Here is a 15,667-nt window from a genome sequence, read left to right on the forward strand (position 1 = left end):
CTGCCTCTAGAGGTGGGTCTGGACCTGGACCGCTTTGCTAGCCATGTTTGAAAGGATCTCCAATGCCATTGATCTGCCGGCTGGCAGATTAAAATAAGTCCTCATTTTCCAGGATCTTGCAAAGTTCAGTTGTGGAAAAATCAGGACAAGCCATTACCCAGAATGCTTCCAAATCTCCAATTGCTTCCCATGCAGCAATTTTCTTTTTCCCCCCCAGCCTTTTATGATAGCTTTTTTGAGCGGTCTCATTGGTTTCCTTCCCCATTTTTGCCATAAAACAGCTAGTATCTGGGTTCCTTGCCCCTATTTTTCGTCCTCCTACTTTGTGAGTTTTCAGAAGTAGGTGAGTGACAGTTAGTTTCGTTTTACCTCTGCTTAGTCATCTGCTGAGTTGCATGATTGCACTTGTATGTGACCAGACAGAAAGGGGAGAGCAGAGTTACTATTTATGATTAAATAATGTGCATCTGAAGTAGCTGGCACGGTTCATTTTGGTTTTCCTCCTCCTCCTGGGCCCTGACAACACAGCCCTGGGCACAGAGATTTCTGAAGAGCAAATCCCTCTCCCCTTTTGGAGGGTAGCAGCGCACATTTTCAAAGTGACATGTCCTTTATCCCTTCCCTCTCCACTGTGCTGTAAATGACTTGGGTAACACATTGACCAAGCATTTTGGTTTCCTGTTGTCTGACTGTTAAACTCATTAGAAGACTTTTGCTGTTTAGTCAGAATAATGCAACATTTGTTCTGATGTTCAAGCCACTTTTGTGAGCCAGACAGGAGCTGGTTAGAGCCTCTAACACTAGAGTTGCTGCAGAGCTGGTGTCATCCAGCGATGCTGTTCAGCAATATAGTCACTGTTGGCTAGTGGCTCAGAAGTGCCTGGTTTAATACCACGTGCAGCAGCAGCTCACATGGGGAGAGCTGCCCCTGCCACTTGTTGCATAAACTTTCCACAACCTGCTCTAGCAAAGGCCCTGCCATTTTCTTGTTATTCTCTTGCATTGCTGACGTGTTATAAGAGGAAAGAAATGATAAGGAGGTCCCTGGGAGGGACCATTCCCAGGGACTCCCTGATGTAACAGCGGGCTGAATATGCAGGTTTCCTCTGACCATCTGCTGCAGTGTTCCTGATTCTCGCTTACTGATGAACTCTGGTTCTGGTTCGGGGCAGGAGCGCAGTCCAGTGCATCTGCAGCAGGGCGGGTCCTGTCCATGTGATCTTGCACCTGTCACATGTGTCAGTGCTCTCCCCACTAATTCAATGCTGTAGTCAGCAGACATTGTACTCCAGGATGGTTCTTTTGGTCTCTTCCAAAATCGGCATCTAGATCCCAATTGTACTGAGCCTAGAGGTTTGATCTCATTTGGTGAATCCTCTCTCCCCTTAACGTGACTGTTGAGCAATGCACACTTATTTCTAGACTAACAATTTTCTGAAGTATTTCCTTAAATTACGTAGAAGCTCCACATGCAGCTTTTGCCTGGCCAGAGGCACCTGCAGAAGCAGAGGAAGGACTTCCTCTTCCCCCTCTCCCCTGAGCTTTGTGAATAGACAGAGTTGAGAAGCAACATTGGTATCTCAAAGGGCAGTGGGTGGAATGAGCCACTGTACTCATTGCTTTCTGTTCCCCTCCCTGTTTCAGGAAGCTCCGTGCCACGCTAGATGAATACACCACCCGAGTGGGGCAGCAGGCCATCGTCCTTTGCATCTCACCCTCCAAACCCAACCCTGTTTTTAAAGTGTTTGGCGCTGCACCGTTGGAGAACGTGGTAGGTCTCAGTTGGAAGGGAGCTTAGCAGCTCGTTGCTTCTGCCTTGCAGTTCTGCTCAGAGCCAGCTGGTGGTCTCAGCTTCGAGTTTGAGATATTCCAATCCACTGGGGACAGATTCAAATCTGAGCCGGAAAGACAGTTTGATCCTGGTGGGTCTTGCAGATCAACCTTTAACATTGAGGTCCTGTGTCCTCCATGTGGATGTGGGAGATCACCTAAGTGGGATCTTAACTTTATTCTGTAGCTAAAGCTTCATTTTCCAGCACCTCTGTAATATGAGCTATTTGTGCAGCTGGAGCTATTTGTGCAGCTCTTACCTCAGAATAGGCTGTGTTTTAGTCCTTTTGGGGTCTGTAGGTGCAGTGCTCTCTTGGGAAGCTAGGCAATAAGACCAGAGGCCTGGAGCTAACATTGTCAGCCCTGGTGAGCGATGGGTTGGGCAGGGGTAGGACAGGGAGGAGCAGACTATAGGTCCTGCCATCTTAAATGGTTGGGTGCTTGGAGGGAGCATAGGGACTTGCAGAATATGTGTGTATTTATACCTCTAGCTCCCAGTTCTTCACATGTAGCAGCTTTGGGGTATCAAACTATTTGCTGGTGATGGTGCTGGCCAGTATCCTCCCAGCCAGTTTTCTCCACTGCAGCTGTGCTCACTACCCAAAGGTTGGATTGAGGTTCAGCCTCTGCCCTGTTTGTGGTGACCTACAAGACAGCTCAGGCTTCTCCAAGCCTCAGTCTTCTGGCACTGCCACAGCCTTGTCCCCACTGGGAGTTAGAGGAGTGAATTTAGTGGGTGGCTGGCAGGGCTGGCATTCCTCAGGCTGGACACGCTCTGCTTCATTAGTGGCAGAGGGTGAGAAGGCCCTGCTCAGGATGGGGGGGATGATTGATCCACTTGGTATGATGAAGTCAGAGACCATCACAGTCGTTGAGGACTGGGTAGGGCAGATCAGCCAGCTTGGCTTTCAGCGTTTGGCTCTCACTGTTCTCAGTAATGGCAGGTGACAGAACAAGGAGCAATGGTCCTAAGTTGTAGCAAGGGAAGTTTAGGTCAGGTTTGAATTCTCCAATATGGCATCACTATCTGTTAACTGGAGAGGTTGGTGGGTAAAAGGGAGCCCTTTGCATTCATTCATAGAATCGTAGAAAACAAGGGCTGGAAGGGGCCTCAGGAGGTCACATCTAGTCCAACCCCTGCTCCAAGCAGGACCAGCCCCAGCTACATCATCCCAGCCAGGGTTTTGTTAAGCCAGGCCTTAAAAACCTCCAAGGATGGAGACTCCATCACCTCTCTAGGTGACCTATTCTAGTGCTTCACCATTCTCCTAGTAAGAGAGTTTTTCCCAATATCCAACTTAAACTTCCTTTTCTTCAACTTGAGACCATTGCTCAAGTTGATATTAGGAAAAAACTTTCTCATAAGGTTAGTGGTAAAGCACTGGAAGAGGCTACCCAGAGAAGTGATAGAGTCTCTGTCCTTGGAGGTTTTGAAGACCCGGGTAGACAAAGCTTTGGCTGGGATGATGTAGTTGGGGCTGGTCCTGCTTGGAGCAGGGCGTTGGAGTAGATGGTCTCCTGAGGGCCCTTCCAACCTTCATTTTCTGCGATACTGTGATTCCATCCAGCCTCTCAGCCTCGCAGTGGGGTGGGAGGAAAACAGCAATATTGTTCCCAAACTTTTCTCTGAATCCTCTTGCTCCCTCTGTCTGCTGGTGTTACTTGCAGTTTCATCATCCCTTTGCCGCAGCTCCGCTCACTAGTCTTCAGGGCCAATGGGTATTTTTACCTGCAAGCTGGGGCATTGTTTGTAGCATCTTGGGGAAGGCGCGGGGGCCCACCTCCTGTTACCTAGCACCCCAGCCTCTCCTGTTGCTCTTTACCTTGTTTACCAGAGCCTAATGATTCCCCACAGGTGCGCAAGTACAAGAGCATGATCCTGGAAGACCTGGAGTCAGCACTAGCAGAACACGCACCTGCGCCACAAGAGGTTAACTCAGAGCTGCCCCCCCTAACCATCGATGGGATCCCTGTCTCTGTGGACAAGATGACCCAGGTGAGCGGCCGGGGCAATGGAAACTTGGAAGCAGCAACGGAGTTTTGCAGGCTGTGCTCAGACCCTGTTGGCTTTGGCAGCGCAGGTTCTGTGTGTCCCGAGGGAGGCTTTGCTTCTGCCTCTCCAGCAAGACCTGAGGGGCCTTGGTTAGACACAGAGCTTTATCACGCGCTATTTCCTGCGTGAAATCTTACAACTCTTGAGAATCCCCTCGCCCTTTTTCTTTGGGTCAGTGGTGTCCTGTCACCTGTCTGTTAATGATGCAGCCCTTGGTGCTGCACCTGGGGATGACCTGTGGTTGCTGATATAGGACAGGTGCCTGAGGCAAACCAAAATGGGAGCTAAGCCATGCATGTTTTTTGCCACCTTTCTCTCTGTCCCTGAGGCTGTGGCTTGGAGTGGAGGGAAGCTTGCTGATAGTGATATTCCAGGACCAGCCTCATTTTCCCGTCTCAGAGGCAGGGGCAACTTGATTGTACCTAGTGGTTGCAATGAGTCATCCATCCTGGGGGGGCAGGGGACACCTCATCCTCTCCTGGCCCAAAGCGTCTCTGAACAGACATGCACTGGCATGAAATCTCCCTATCGCTGAAAAAAAAGGGCAGGGGGATTTGAAGGGAAATGTCCCCTGGGCAGGGAGGGATCAGGGCAGCTTTGTATATAAATTTTCTCGCTCCCCTCCCTGGGGGTGGCAGGAACGGGAGGGATTAACGCTGTGAGAAGGAGGTGAGCGAGAGGCTCTGCACATGCTCATCTTGGCTGCTTGATGCATCCGAACAAATCTGAGTGTTCCTGGCAGGGAGGAGAGAGGAACTCAGAGAGCACAAGGTTGAAGGGGATGGGGTGAGAGCGGGTCGTGGGCTGCATCCAGGGAGTCTCACGATGGAGCAGGGAGGGGCTCATCTCTGCAGAGCACAGGAGACACCAGGCATCTCCTTCCTCCATAGCCACAGTTTCTCTTCAAAGGAGCGCTGTTCCCAGGCAGCTTTGCTTTGCATCTCCCAAAGCACTTGTGTATGAAATGCGAGGCCAGTGGTGCCTGGCCTCACTGGGTCCCTCCCGTAAGTTAGGAAGAGAGGGATAGGAGACACTCTGGGGTCAACAAGCCCAGCTCCCTACGATTGCAGGCACTCATCTAACACACACATGTCCAAATGGGCCCATGTGAACATCCCCTCTGCCCCTTTCTGCACATCATGGCCACAGAGCACCTGATAACAAACAAGCAAGCCTTGTGTTGTGCCACAGGAAGAAAGCAAGGGGGCAAAGAGACATTTGATAGCTAATATATTAGAGCATTTTACCTGATCTCTGCATATAGCTTCCACCTTTGGGATTTGGGAGTAGCAAGAGGAAATTAAGGGTTTGAAGGAAAGAAGTGTTTGATATGGAGAGTATTTGTGGGGAGGGAGGCAGCTGGTCTCTTATGGGCAGGAGCTGTAGGCTGGAAGGTTCAGGTGCCAGCAGTGGTGAGAATGAGGGAGGAACGTGGAAGATAGCGATGATGCTAGTGGGATGGAGGGAAAGGACCAGTGAGAAGGCAAAGGTGAGGTTTGCTCCCAAGGCGACTGCACAGTTCCTGCAACTTATTAACAAATTCAAGAGACTTCTTGTTACCTGGAAAGTGCAGACTGTATGACCATGCATGTTCACAGCTGTTAGAAAGCAGGCCTTTGACTAGTAACCAGCTGGCTGTTAAGCTGTTAGAAAGCAGGGCTCTGACTAGTAACCAGGTGGCTGTTAGTGTGGCCTGGACCTACAAATGACCACTTTTCATCCTCAGAATCCCCTCTGCTGGCTTTACTGCACAGAGATCTTTCATTTTTATGACAGTGTTGGAAATGCGACAAGTAACATCAAGGACTCTAAGCACTCCCCCTCCAGCCCACGGCTGCACCCCCTCCACACTTGAATGTTACCGTTTATTAAAGCAAGAAATACCTTCTTGGGATAGATCAAGAATGGAAGCAGTTTGGTGTCTTCCAGGGTCCAAACCCTGGACTCGGCTGTCAGCTGTTGAGGAAATTCTGCATTTCGAGACATGAATTTTTCGTGCAGTCTGGTAACTCTGGGGGTTGCATTGATATATATTTTCCATATGAGTTTGAGTCCTGGATCTTTCTTTTTCTATTTTTCCAGCTTGGGGCACTTTCACTGCCAGGGTGAAAGGTGGCAGTCGGAGTCCTGGAAAAGTTACCTTTGCAGATTCGTTTGGTCTCTTAGCTTCCTAAAGAAGCTCCACTTTCTCCATTGATTAGAACAGTTTCTGAAATTTTGCCCCGAAGGGCCATTTCACCAGGGCAGTCCTGGGTGGTGGGCTGCATCTAAGGGGCCCACAAGCCACTTTTGGCCTACGGGCCACCCTTTTGGGAACACGTGCTTGAGAAGCAGATTGCTGTCGGATGAGGGGAGCAAACAACTGCCTGAGCCCTTCCCGTCCCTGGAGGGCTGAGGCAGCACCCAGCACAGTGGGGCCTGAACCCCAATGAGGAAGGTGCACACTGCCAAGTGCTCTGAGAAATGAACAGGATGGCAGAGGGGTTGGCTGGTCCAAGCCTGCTCTGTGTCTGACTTCCCCAACCTCTGGACTCGTCAGAGTGTTTGAGCCAGGGCTTCCTACCGCAGCAGCATTCTTAGTAAAGTTGCAAACTGCTGATGCAACCATGAAGTACTGTAGGAGGCCTTTTATTTTGAGACCTTGTGAGGTGCCCAGCAGTAAAGAAAGGGTCTAATTAGGAAGGCATTTCTTGCAGAAGTGGTGCTTTTTATTGAGAACAATGAAGTAACTCTCTTCAGCCAGGCTAGTGTTTCTCCCAGGCACTGGACAGACTCCCCATTTATTTTACATAAAACCCCAATCATCAGACCTGAGATGGGAGGTCACTACCACTTTCCAACTTCCTCATCTATAAAATGGGGGTGGCTTTGTAAATGGAGAATTCTTTGAGCGCCTTGGATAGGAGAGGGCTGGACCTGGGCGAAGTATTACAGCAATAACGATTCTCACTGCCACGGCTCCCGACTTGCCATGGTATCTGAAAGTTCAGCTGATGTCTTTTTGCCCTTTAAGGCACCTTATTTGGGTAACAGAGAGGCTGCATTTGGAGCGGAGGTGAAGGTTTTGTTGATCGTAGACTCCAGCTCCTGATCTTGGAGCTGAACACCTCTTCAGGGCTAAGAGAAGGAAATGTTTGTGTCAGTAAAACCTGGGTAGCACTCTGGCACTGCAGGGAGCTGAGAGTCTCAATCATTCGGTACACGATTTTCAGTCATTTCTCAGAGGTTTATAAATATGTGAAGTGTCAAGCCCCAGGGCTCTACAAACACCCGAGTTCAGGGTTCTGCATTCACGTGGAAGAACGGAAGAGGCCACTAGCACCCGAACCAGTGCAAATAATGCACTAGCACCCAAAAAGGCCAGTAGCACCTGAACCAGTGCAAATAATGCAGCATCTTGCATAGCTGTAGAAGTCTTCCAGCTGGGCAGATATAAGAGTTTCTAATTCCCAGCTGATGATTTTGATTTTTCCAGGGTTCTGCACATTCTTTTCCAGATGTTCCCCTTCTTGACTGCCCAAATCTGGCTTTTTCAACCCCTTCTATTTTGTGCCTGGAATATACAAAGCCCAGTAGAAATACTCAAACACACAAACAGGGCAGGGCAATTAAGGGGTATGTCAATGGAAAAATGAAGCCTTGGCTTTGAACAGCTGCAGGTAGCCTCAGACAGGTGTTAGAGGCATTAGGTTTAGCTCACTGAAGAGGAGATGAAAATGACTCTCCTCCTGTTAATTGCCCTGCTTCTTTGGGGGCCTTGGGGGAAATAAAGCCTCCTCTAGCCTGAGTGCAGCATGTTTCCATGGATTTGCGGAGGGAGAGCGCTGCCCACCTGTGCTGCGCGTGGTAAACTCACAGCAGCAGAGTTGCTCCTGATGCCTTTACTCAGGGGAACCTCTTCCATTGCACTCACTGTGCATTTTGACTATGGGCTGAGCCCAGTGGCAGACCTGCTCTCTACTAGCCAAATGTTTTTTGGCGAATGAGGTTTAGTAGCACCTAAGGTCCCGTTCTGCCTATGCCAGCAGAAACCATGGAGTCTGCTGCAAGTTGCTTTCACTTTTTTGAGGGCCTTATTGCACAGTAATTTTGACCAGCTCCTGGAGCTGTTAACCCCTTGCGTGGTTCACACATTAACACCTTAAAGTGCCTTAAAGCACTCATTATGCAGCTCAAAGTTACGCCACTCCAGGGCAGGGTTACCCCTTGGTCTGCACCACCCTGCGCCTGTTTTGTTAAGGTGTGTCCGCTCCCCATAGATGTGCTGCTGAAGTTGGAAGTGTGGCTGCTCCAAACTTTCAGCCAGTCAACAGTTGCACAGCTCACGAGGCATAAGGTGTAACAAGGCCCCAAGGGCAGGATTTGCCCTTTCACTGAACTTTCATTTCTTTGTTCAAACACCTTCATAGGACTTGCAGGCAAGGATGGACCCAGCTCCAAAACTCATTCACAGTGGTTTGTTTCTTGTGGGTCAGCAGCTGAGCCTCAGACCCAGTTCCCTCAGTGCTAAGCTGCTCTGGGGAGGCAGAGTTAGCTAATCCTAGCGAGAGCTTGATTGTGGGGGGCAGATTTGGAGCCAACCTTTAACAGTGCACTGCAGGGTGCAGAAAGCTGCCTCCATCAGCTCCTTCATTTGGTGCAGGCACTTGTACCTCCTTCACAGCACCCTTCTAGGACAGAGCTGCCACCTGCAGCATTTGGAGGGTTTCCAGACTCTCTTGGCGATCCTGGATGCTGTGGGATCTAATGCGGTCTAGGGATCTCTGAGCAGCAGTGATCGCTTTGATGCTCTCTTGGCCGGAGGATGCATAGGAGTCTGGGCAATGAGTCAACACCTCTAATATGCTGCTTTTTCACCTGGCCAAGGCCTGTGGTGATGGGGAAGAGGAGAGGATATAGTGTAATGCCAGAGAAAAAGGACTTCAAAGGACTGGGGCAGCAGTGCTAAGAAAAGGTTGTGGTTGGACCACTTGTACATGGTGAACTCTCAAAAAGCCATTCAGTGCTGTTAGAAGAAACCATGCTGTTGGAGCCAGGCTTGACTCCAGTTGTGCAGGTACAAACCTGCTCTGTCTCCCCAGCACCTCAAGAGCCAGGTCTTGAGTGTCTTTGGCGTCCACTGAGACCCGTTAGTTAGGGCCCTAGATTTCACTGTTGCTTCAGCAGATGATTAAATCCACAGAGCCCTCTCTTGCCCTGACCTGTCATGGGCAAGAATGGAGAATGAATGAAGGTGCAGCAAAAGCTAAATGAGCTTAATAGAAAGGATATTTGTGGTGTTGAGTTTGTTGGTATATGGACAGCTGCCTCATTTTGGATAAAATATTAATCGGGGTTTCTTTTAGCACGGGACTGTTTGGTCTAAAATTTGCTACTGCAGATCAGAGTTTTCCCACCATTTAGGGGAGGTGGACAGATGCAGTCTCACCGGTCTGGGGCTACTGTGGCTACTTCTTCACCTCTTGTGTACTTCAAAGCCTAGCCTTGGCTTCCCCCATGCCCACAGCAGTTGGCTGGCACTCTCCTTTGAGGGATCCTCATCCCTGAATTTGTGCAAGCCACTGCAAGGCTATTATTAGCAGATGATCTGCTCTGGAAACCACTTTCTTTGCAAACCATAAGTTTGGGTCTGACTGGTGTTAGCTGCATCTTGTGCAGTTCCTTATTCCCTTTGACCCTTGGGGACTCTAACAGGGCACAGTTTGGGGTGTTGGGCACTGAAGGTGGCTAGGATGAGGAATAACTCATTATCTTCCCAGGTTCATCTCAATCCTTCTTCTTAAAAGGCTGCTCTAGCCGAGGCATCAAAAAACCTTCCTCACGGTGCCTCACGTACACCTTGCGCTTTGGCTCACCAAGATCCCTTCTGAGTGACAGAAGAAATTCAGAACAAATCTTTATGTTAAGAAGCAATGAGACTTCTCCGGAGTTGGTCAGTCTTGGATGGGGCTGGTGAGGATCTGGGAGCCCACCCCACGGGGCAGGTTCCCACCTGTGCGCCGCGCATGGGGAGATCCGGGGCCCTTGTCTGAGTACTGCAGCCGGCACTTCGTGACTTTTGTGAGTAGGCCAGCTGAGGGGCAGCCCTTGTTGTGATGCTAATTAGAGAGGTCCTGTACTCGAGCAGGTTGCAATGCCTCTGTCGCTGCTGCTGATTGTCTCCCCGGTGGATTACAAGCGAACCCTTCTTAACAAGCGCCTTGAGTAGCTTGAGCCTCTGAACTCCCGAGGACTAGTAATTAATCCATCTGTTAACAAGGAACACAGCTTGCAGCTAGGCGCTCTCTGAAGGAGCCGTTTAACTCTTTTTGTACCAGGCAGCCAAATTCCATTCATGCGTTTAATTTACTAACAGCATTTCTGTGGAGCCTCTTGCCTGAGACCTAGGCGCTTTGCGGTGTGACAGTTGTCCCCATGGCTCTAGATGGGCAGTCCTGTGGCACAGGAATAGAGGATCTGGCTGATTGTGCCACTGAGTTTGGGCAAGCCCTTTAACCTCTCCTGGTCTCAGTCTTCCCATTTCTGCTGTGGGCAGTGCTTACTTCCAGATCTCAAAGGAAAGGAGCTATAGAAATATAGGTACAGTTACTGCCCTTGGGCAAAATTTAACATTTGGGAACTCCTTCCCTCCCTGAAACAGCCCGGGGGGTGCACAGAGCAGCGAGGTGGTGATCTAACTTTCTACCCTTGTTCATGATGTCTTGGCCTAGGACTGGCTTAGTATTTGAGGAGCTGAAGTTCAGGTGGTCTCTGAGAGAGAACCTGAGGCCTTCGGTGGTGATCTCAGCTTTATGCCAAGTCCACGAGGAGTGTCCCCACCCTCCTGTTAGACGTATCTCCCTCTTTTTTCTGGTGTCCGATACAGGGGGCTGTGAAAGGGGGTGTTGCATGCAGCCATGAGTAGCTTTGAGATGCATTTGTGTAAGATAAGGACTTTACCAGTCAGTTCATTTTTTTTTTTCCAGGCGTCCCCCATCCTGTCAGCTTGGGGTTCGGTGCTGAAGCACCTGAGATCTGGGCTGGTGCATGTGGCCTCGCATGAGCAAAAGCCAGTGTGTCTGTGGTAAAAAAATTAAGCCTGTTTGGGGGCTGTCTGCTCCCTGCTCACTGGCACTCATCACGGTTGTAACCAGAGGCAATTGATCCCTGTTACCTGAGCTGCCTTGCGCTGCAGGCTTGTGTAACCACGATGGGGGGATCACAAGCAATTAAGCGCTGGAGGCGGTGGTCACAGCAAGCAATTCTGGAGGCAGCAGTAAACCCAGAGAATACAGTTCAACTGGTTTCCAACAGAGCCACTAGCAGTTGGGAGTGGGAGGTTGGGAGAGAGATGCAATTTTATCTTTATGTAGCTTGTTTCTCTTTAAACCCTCTGGTGCTGGGATACCTCGGTGATGGTGAGCATTAGATGGTCAGCTCCTTGGGAAAGGAGGCCTTTTGTGTTGTGCTTGTGCAGCTCCTGGCTCTGTGGGATCCCACCCCGTTATTGGGAGCTGCACTACGAACATCAGTGAGCAGGGCGTAAAACACACAGCTCCGTATGCAGTGTTCACCTCCATGCTAATAGCATTTCACAGTAGCATGTCTTGCTAATAGGCCTGTTCTCTGGTCCTAAAAGACTGTCTCATCGCACTAGCAGTCTTGTTCCAATGGAGCCATTTCACTCTACACTTCCCATAGCTTTCTCAGGAACGTGCCAGTCAGGCTGGCCCACCTTCTCTCTGACAAGACAAGACTCTCTTTTCCTGAGAAAAATCCATTAAGATCTGTTTATATTATTGGAGCACAGAAAAAGGCAAATTTCTTAACTGGAGCTGTGCATTGAAAGTCTGTTCTCTTTGAGACTTCCCTGTAAAATGTATGTGCCTCACATATATCCCAGCTGAATAGCAGTGCCTCATAGAGCTTTGGCCTTTACTTTAACTGGGTTGGCTGCTTTCCCTCACATCAGGAATTGAAGGTTAATGTTGTATTAATATACAGTGTGTTTCTTTTTACTGCTGTAGTTGGCTGACTTACCTTTGTCACCATCCCACTGTCTGCTAATACAGTGTTTCAGCTAACACTTAGGATGGATGAGGTGGGAAGAGAGTTGTTCAGCACTTCCAGGGTTTCTGAGCCATTTCACTGAGTGGTGTCAGTCTGGTAATTTCCAGGTGAAAACAGAATCTGGTCATTTTTATGCTAACCTGAAACCCCCAAAGAAATCAGGATTTGCAGTTCTCCTCTAACATCCTGTGCTCTTCGTTGCAGGCACAGCTGCGAGCTTTCATCCCGGAGATGTTGAAGTACTCGACAGGGCGTGGGAAGCCGGGCTGGGGGAAGGAAAGCTGTAAACCCATTTGGTGGCCTGAGGATATTCCGTGGGCAAACGTCCGCAGTGATGTCCGCACAGAAGAACAGAAACAGAGGGTACGTGGCCCCCTGTACAGTTGGTGGTGACCCTGAGCACATTCCCATACACCAGGACCCTTCTTGTGTGCAAGAACAGCCATGTCATAATTTTCTCTTGTTCCATGTTCAGGTTAAATATCTATGCCCAAACCTCATTGCATTGGTCTTTCTCCTGTCCACATTTTGGCTGGTCTTCAATCTCAGGTGTCAGCCATTCACTCTGCGTCTCTTGATTTGTCATTACTTTTCACCCAAGTGGGTTGGCCCCAAACTAGTCCAGGGGAAGGGACCTGATACAGTAAAGGTAGGAAAAGAGCCGTGGTTTGGATTGGCTGTGGTTGCCTGCTGCCAATTTGCTCTTTTGAGCTCCACCACTCCTCTCTGCTTCTGTGGCATTGTCCCCCAATCCAGCTAATACGGCAGCAGCAGCCTGTGCATATGGCTAAAGAAGCAGAGCTCTGGTCTAAGCTTTGGGTCTGCTTTCTCCAAACAACTCAGCTACCAGGGAGCATGGGTCCTGGTCAGAGACAGGCAGCAAAGGATGTGCTCAGCCCTCTCTGAGCCCTTTCTGCACATGACGCAATGGCATGTAGAAAAGTGAGGGAAAAGAGACTAGAAAAGGTGCTCACTTCAACTGCACTAGAGAGCATTGCATGGGGATAGAGGAGTGAAGCCATGTCCATTTACCACGTGGGACATCAAAGAATGATGGGAGCTGTAGGATTAAATCCCTGCACAGGTGGATGCTTTCCCTGGGGCCTGGGGAGGTAGCTGTGAACTGTGCTATAGCCATGTCAGCCTTCTGCTGGGCTTTAAAGCATTTAAACTCCCTGCAAATTTGTTTGTCCCATCAGAGAAATGCTCTCCACACTGTAGAATAGAAAGGGCTCTGATGCCAGAGGAAGCAGTTCAGGGGGCAATTGCTGAATGTTTGTGAAAGGCCTACGTGCACTGACTCTCAATTTTCCCTCCTCCTCCCTTCTCGGCAGGTGTCCTGGACCCAGGCGTTGCGCACTATTGTGAAGAACTGCTATAAGCAGCATGGGCGTGAGGACTTACTTTATGCCTTTGAGGATCAGCAGACACAGCAGCAGACAACAGCCACCCACAGCATAGCACACCTGGTACCATCGCAGACTGTGGTACAGACATTCAGTAATCCTGATGGCACGGTCTCCCTTATCCAGGTGAGCAGAGCCCTCCGGCAGCCCTAGTTCCACACTGAGCCCCGTGTGTAATAGGAGCTTTAATGATATTGCTTTGTCTGTTGACTGAGCATTTTTCAGGAATCTTGAGTCTGTTTTAGGCATCTTAGACACTTCTATAGGCTCCTGTTACTATTGTACGTGAATGCCTCTGTCTAATGTCTGTGTGTTCATGATGCCCCTGTGAGGTAGGGAAGTGATTCCATCCCCCATTTGAAAGAGGAGAAGCCAAGGCACAGCAAGACAAAAGAACTTGCCTAGGGTCACATGGGATAGTTGTGACAGATCACTGAACTGAACCCAGATCTTCCATGGCCCAAGTCAGTACCCTAGCACCTGGGCCATCCTCTTAATCTGGGTGCCTATCATACCCAGCACTGTGCCCTTTGGGGCCCCAGATTGCTAGTGAAGTTTTAAACTGCAACACCAGTCTCAATTCTCCTAGATCCTAGCAGTTGCCTTGCCCTACCTGGCTTTCCAGTCCTCCTCAGTGACTTTCAATATTGTGGTACACAAACATAACTGTTTTGGATGGTCATTGTACACGCATCCATCTGAGCCATGCAGTAAACCAAGATGGGGTTACCTGCACCGTAATTTAGGTGATTTCATTGGCTTTACGGCAGTACTCCCCAAAGGCTCCATGTACTGCAGCTACCAAAGCTAAGTTGCATAGAACTACAAGGGACACCCTGGGTCCTTGAGTCCAGTGCCCTGCTCTCACTGGCAACTTTAGCCTTTCCCTTTCCTGAGCCACAAAGCTCTAAAACTGGTCAGGCTTCCTACCCTAAGCATCGCACTACATAGTGTAGATCTGTATTGTACATGCAAAATATAAGGAAAGAGGGACAACAGCTGGCAAATACTCCTCTAGTTTCTTTGTGTACGTTCGACTAGTGGTTGAGAGAGATCATTTTTTATCTCATCAGGCTTCACAGTGGTTAACCTTTGTTTTGATAGCTCTGCTGACAACTATGAAAATGAGATATCAGAGAATCAAAGAGAAGTAGGGCCGGAAGGGACCTCCAGAAATCACATCTGGTCCAACCCCCTGCCCTACCCTATGCAAATCCATAATCTAACTTCCTAGTAAAACTGCTGTCAACCCTAACCCAATGCAAGATATAACACCCAAGCCTACCATAGGTAAAGCAGGGGGACCGCAGCAGCCATGGCCTGCTTCTGTAAAAGGTTGTTAATATATGTTAAAGAGATCCCAGGTAGAGGCCCCCCCTGGTATTTTTGAATCCATATCAGATTTTGAATGGAGATTGACCACATCTCACCAACCCCTTTCCAGAACGGGGCTGGCCCATTGTGTTGCTGTGAGCTGGCCCACTGTGATCCCTGCTAATTTTCTGTGAATTTGGGACTGGGCAGGGAGGGAGAGGGAATCCCTGAGAAACAGACCTCATTTTCTTTCATAGAATCACGGAAAATGAGGGTTGGCAGGGACCTCAGGGGGTCACATCCAGTCCAACCCCCTGTTCCAAGCAGGACCAGCCCCAACTATCTCATCCCAGCCAAGGCTTTGTTGAGCCAGGCCTTAAAAACCTCCAAGGATGGAGACTCCACCACCTCTCTGGGTAACCTGATCCAGTGCTTCCCCCACTCCTAATGAAAGAGTTTTTTCTAATATCTAACCTAAACTTCCCTTGCTGCAACTGGAGCCCATTGCTCCTTGTTCTGTCATCTGCCACTGAGAAGTCCAGCTCCATCCTCTTTCGAACCCCCTTCACGTAGTTAAAAGCTGCTATCAAATCGCCTCTGTCTTCTCTTCTGAAAACTAAATAAGCCCAAGCTCTCCTCATAAGTCATGTGTTGCAGCCCCCCAACCATTTTTTGGCCTTCTGCTGGATTCTCTCCTATGATTCTCATTCATAAAATCATTGAAAATGAGAGTTGGAAGGGAGCTCAGGAGGTCACATCTAGTGCAATCCCCTGCTCAAAGCAGGACCAGCCCCAACTACGTCGTCCCAGCCAAAAACTGTTTATGTCTGTGTTCTCAGCTACTAAGTGGGAATGATGACAATTGCCATCCCTGGCAGGGGTGTGAAGATGCACTGCAGTTTTAAATGCTTTGAAAAGAAATAACCCTTTTTGGAAGTGGTGGTTAATACTGCTAGGGGTTGGGGTGCAGGACTCCGTGGCCTATGACTTCCATGCTAGGTTACCTCAGTACTTG

General features: G+C 49.4%; 1 protein-coding gene across 6 annotated transcripts in view; it reads left to right on the plus strand.

Moving 5' to 3' along the window:
* NRF1 (nuclear respiratory factor 1) overlaps positions 1 to 15,667 on the plus strand; it is a 91,766-nt gene that overhangs the window by 38,483 nt on the left and 37,616 nt on the right. For all 6 annotated transcript variants that reach the window (XM_059725709.1, XM_059725710.1, XM_059725712.1 and 3 more), the window contains exons 4-7: positions 1,645 to 1,771; positions 3,686 to 3,826; positions 12,137 to 12,295; positions 13,267 to 13,464. In XM_059725709.1, coding sequence (XP_059581692.1) covers positions 1,645 to 1,771; positions 3,686 to 3,826; positions 12,137 to 12,295; positions 13,267 to 13,464 — 625 coding nt within the window. The remainder of the gene's footprint in view (positions 1 to 1,644; positions 1,772 to 3,685; positions 3,827 to 12,136; positions 12,296 to 13,266; positions 13,465 to 15,667) is intronic.

This window comes from Alligator mississippiensis, chromosome 4 (genome assembly GCF_030867095.1).
Source record: "Alligator mississippiensis isolate rAllMis1 chromosome 4, rAllMis1, whole genome shotgun sequence".
In the NCBI taxonomy this organism is placed as follows: Eukaryota; Metazoa; Chordata; order Crocodylia; family Alligatoridae; genus Alligator; species Alligator mississippiensis.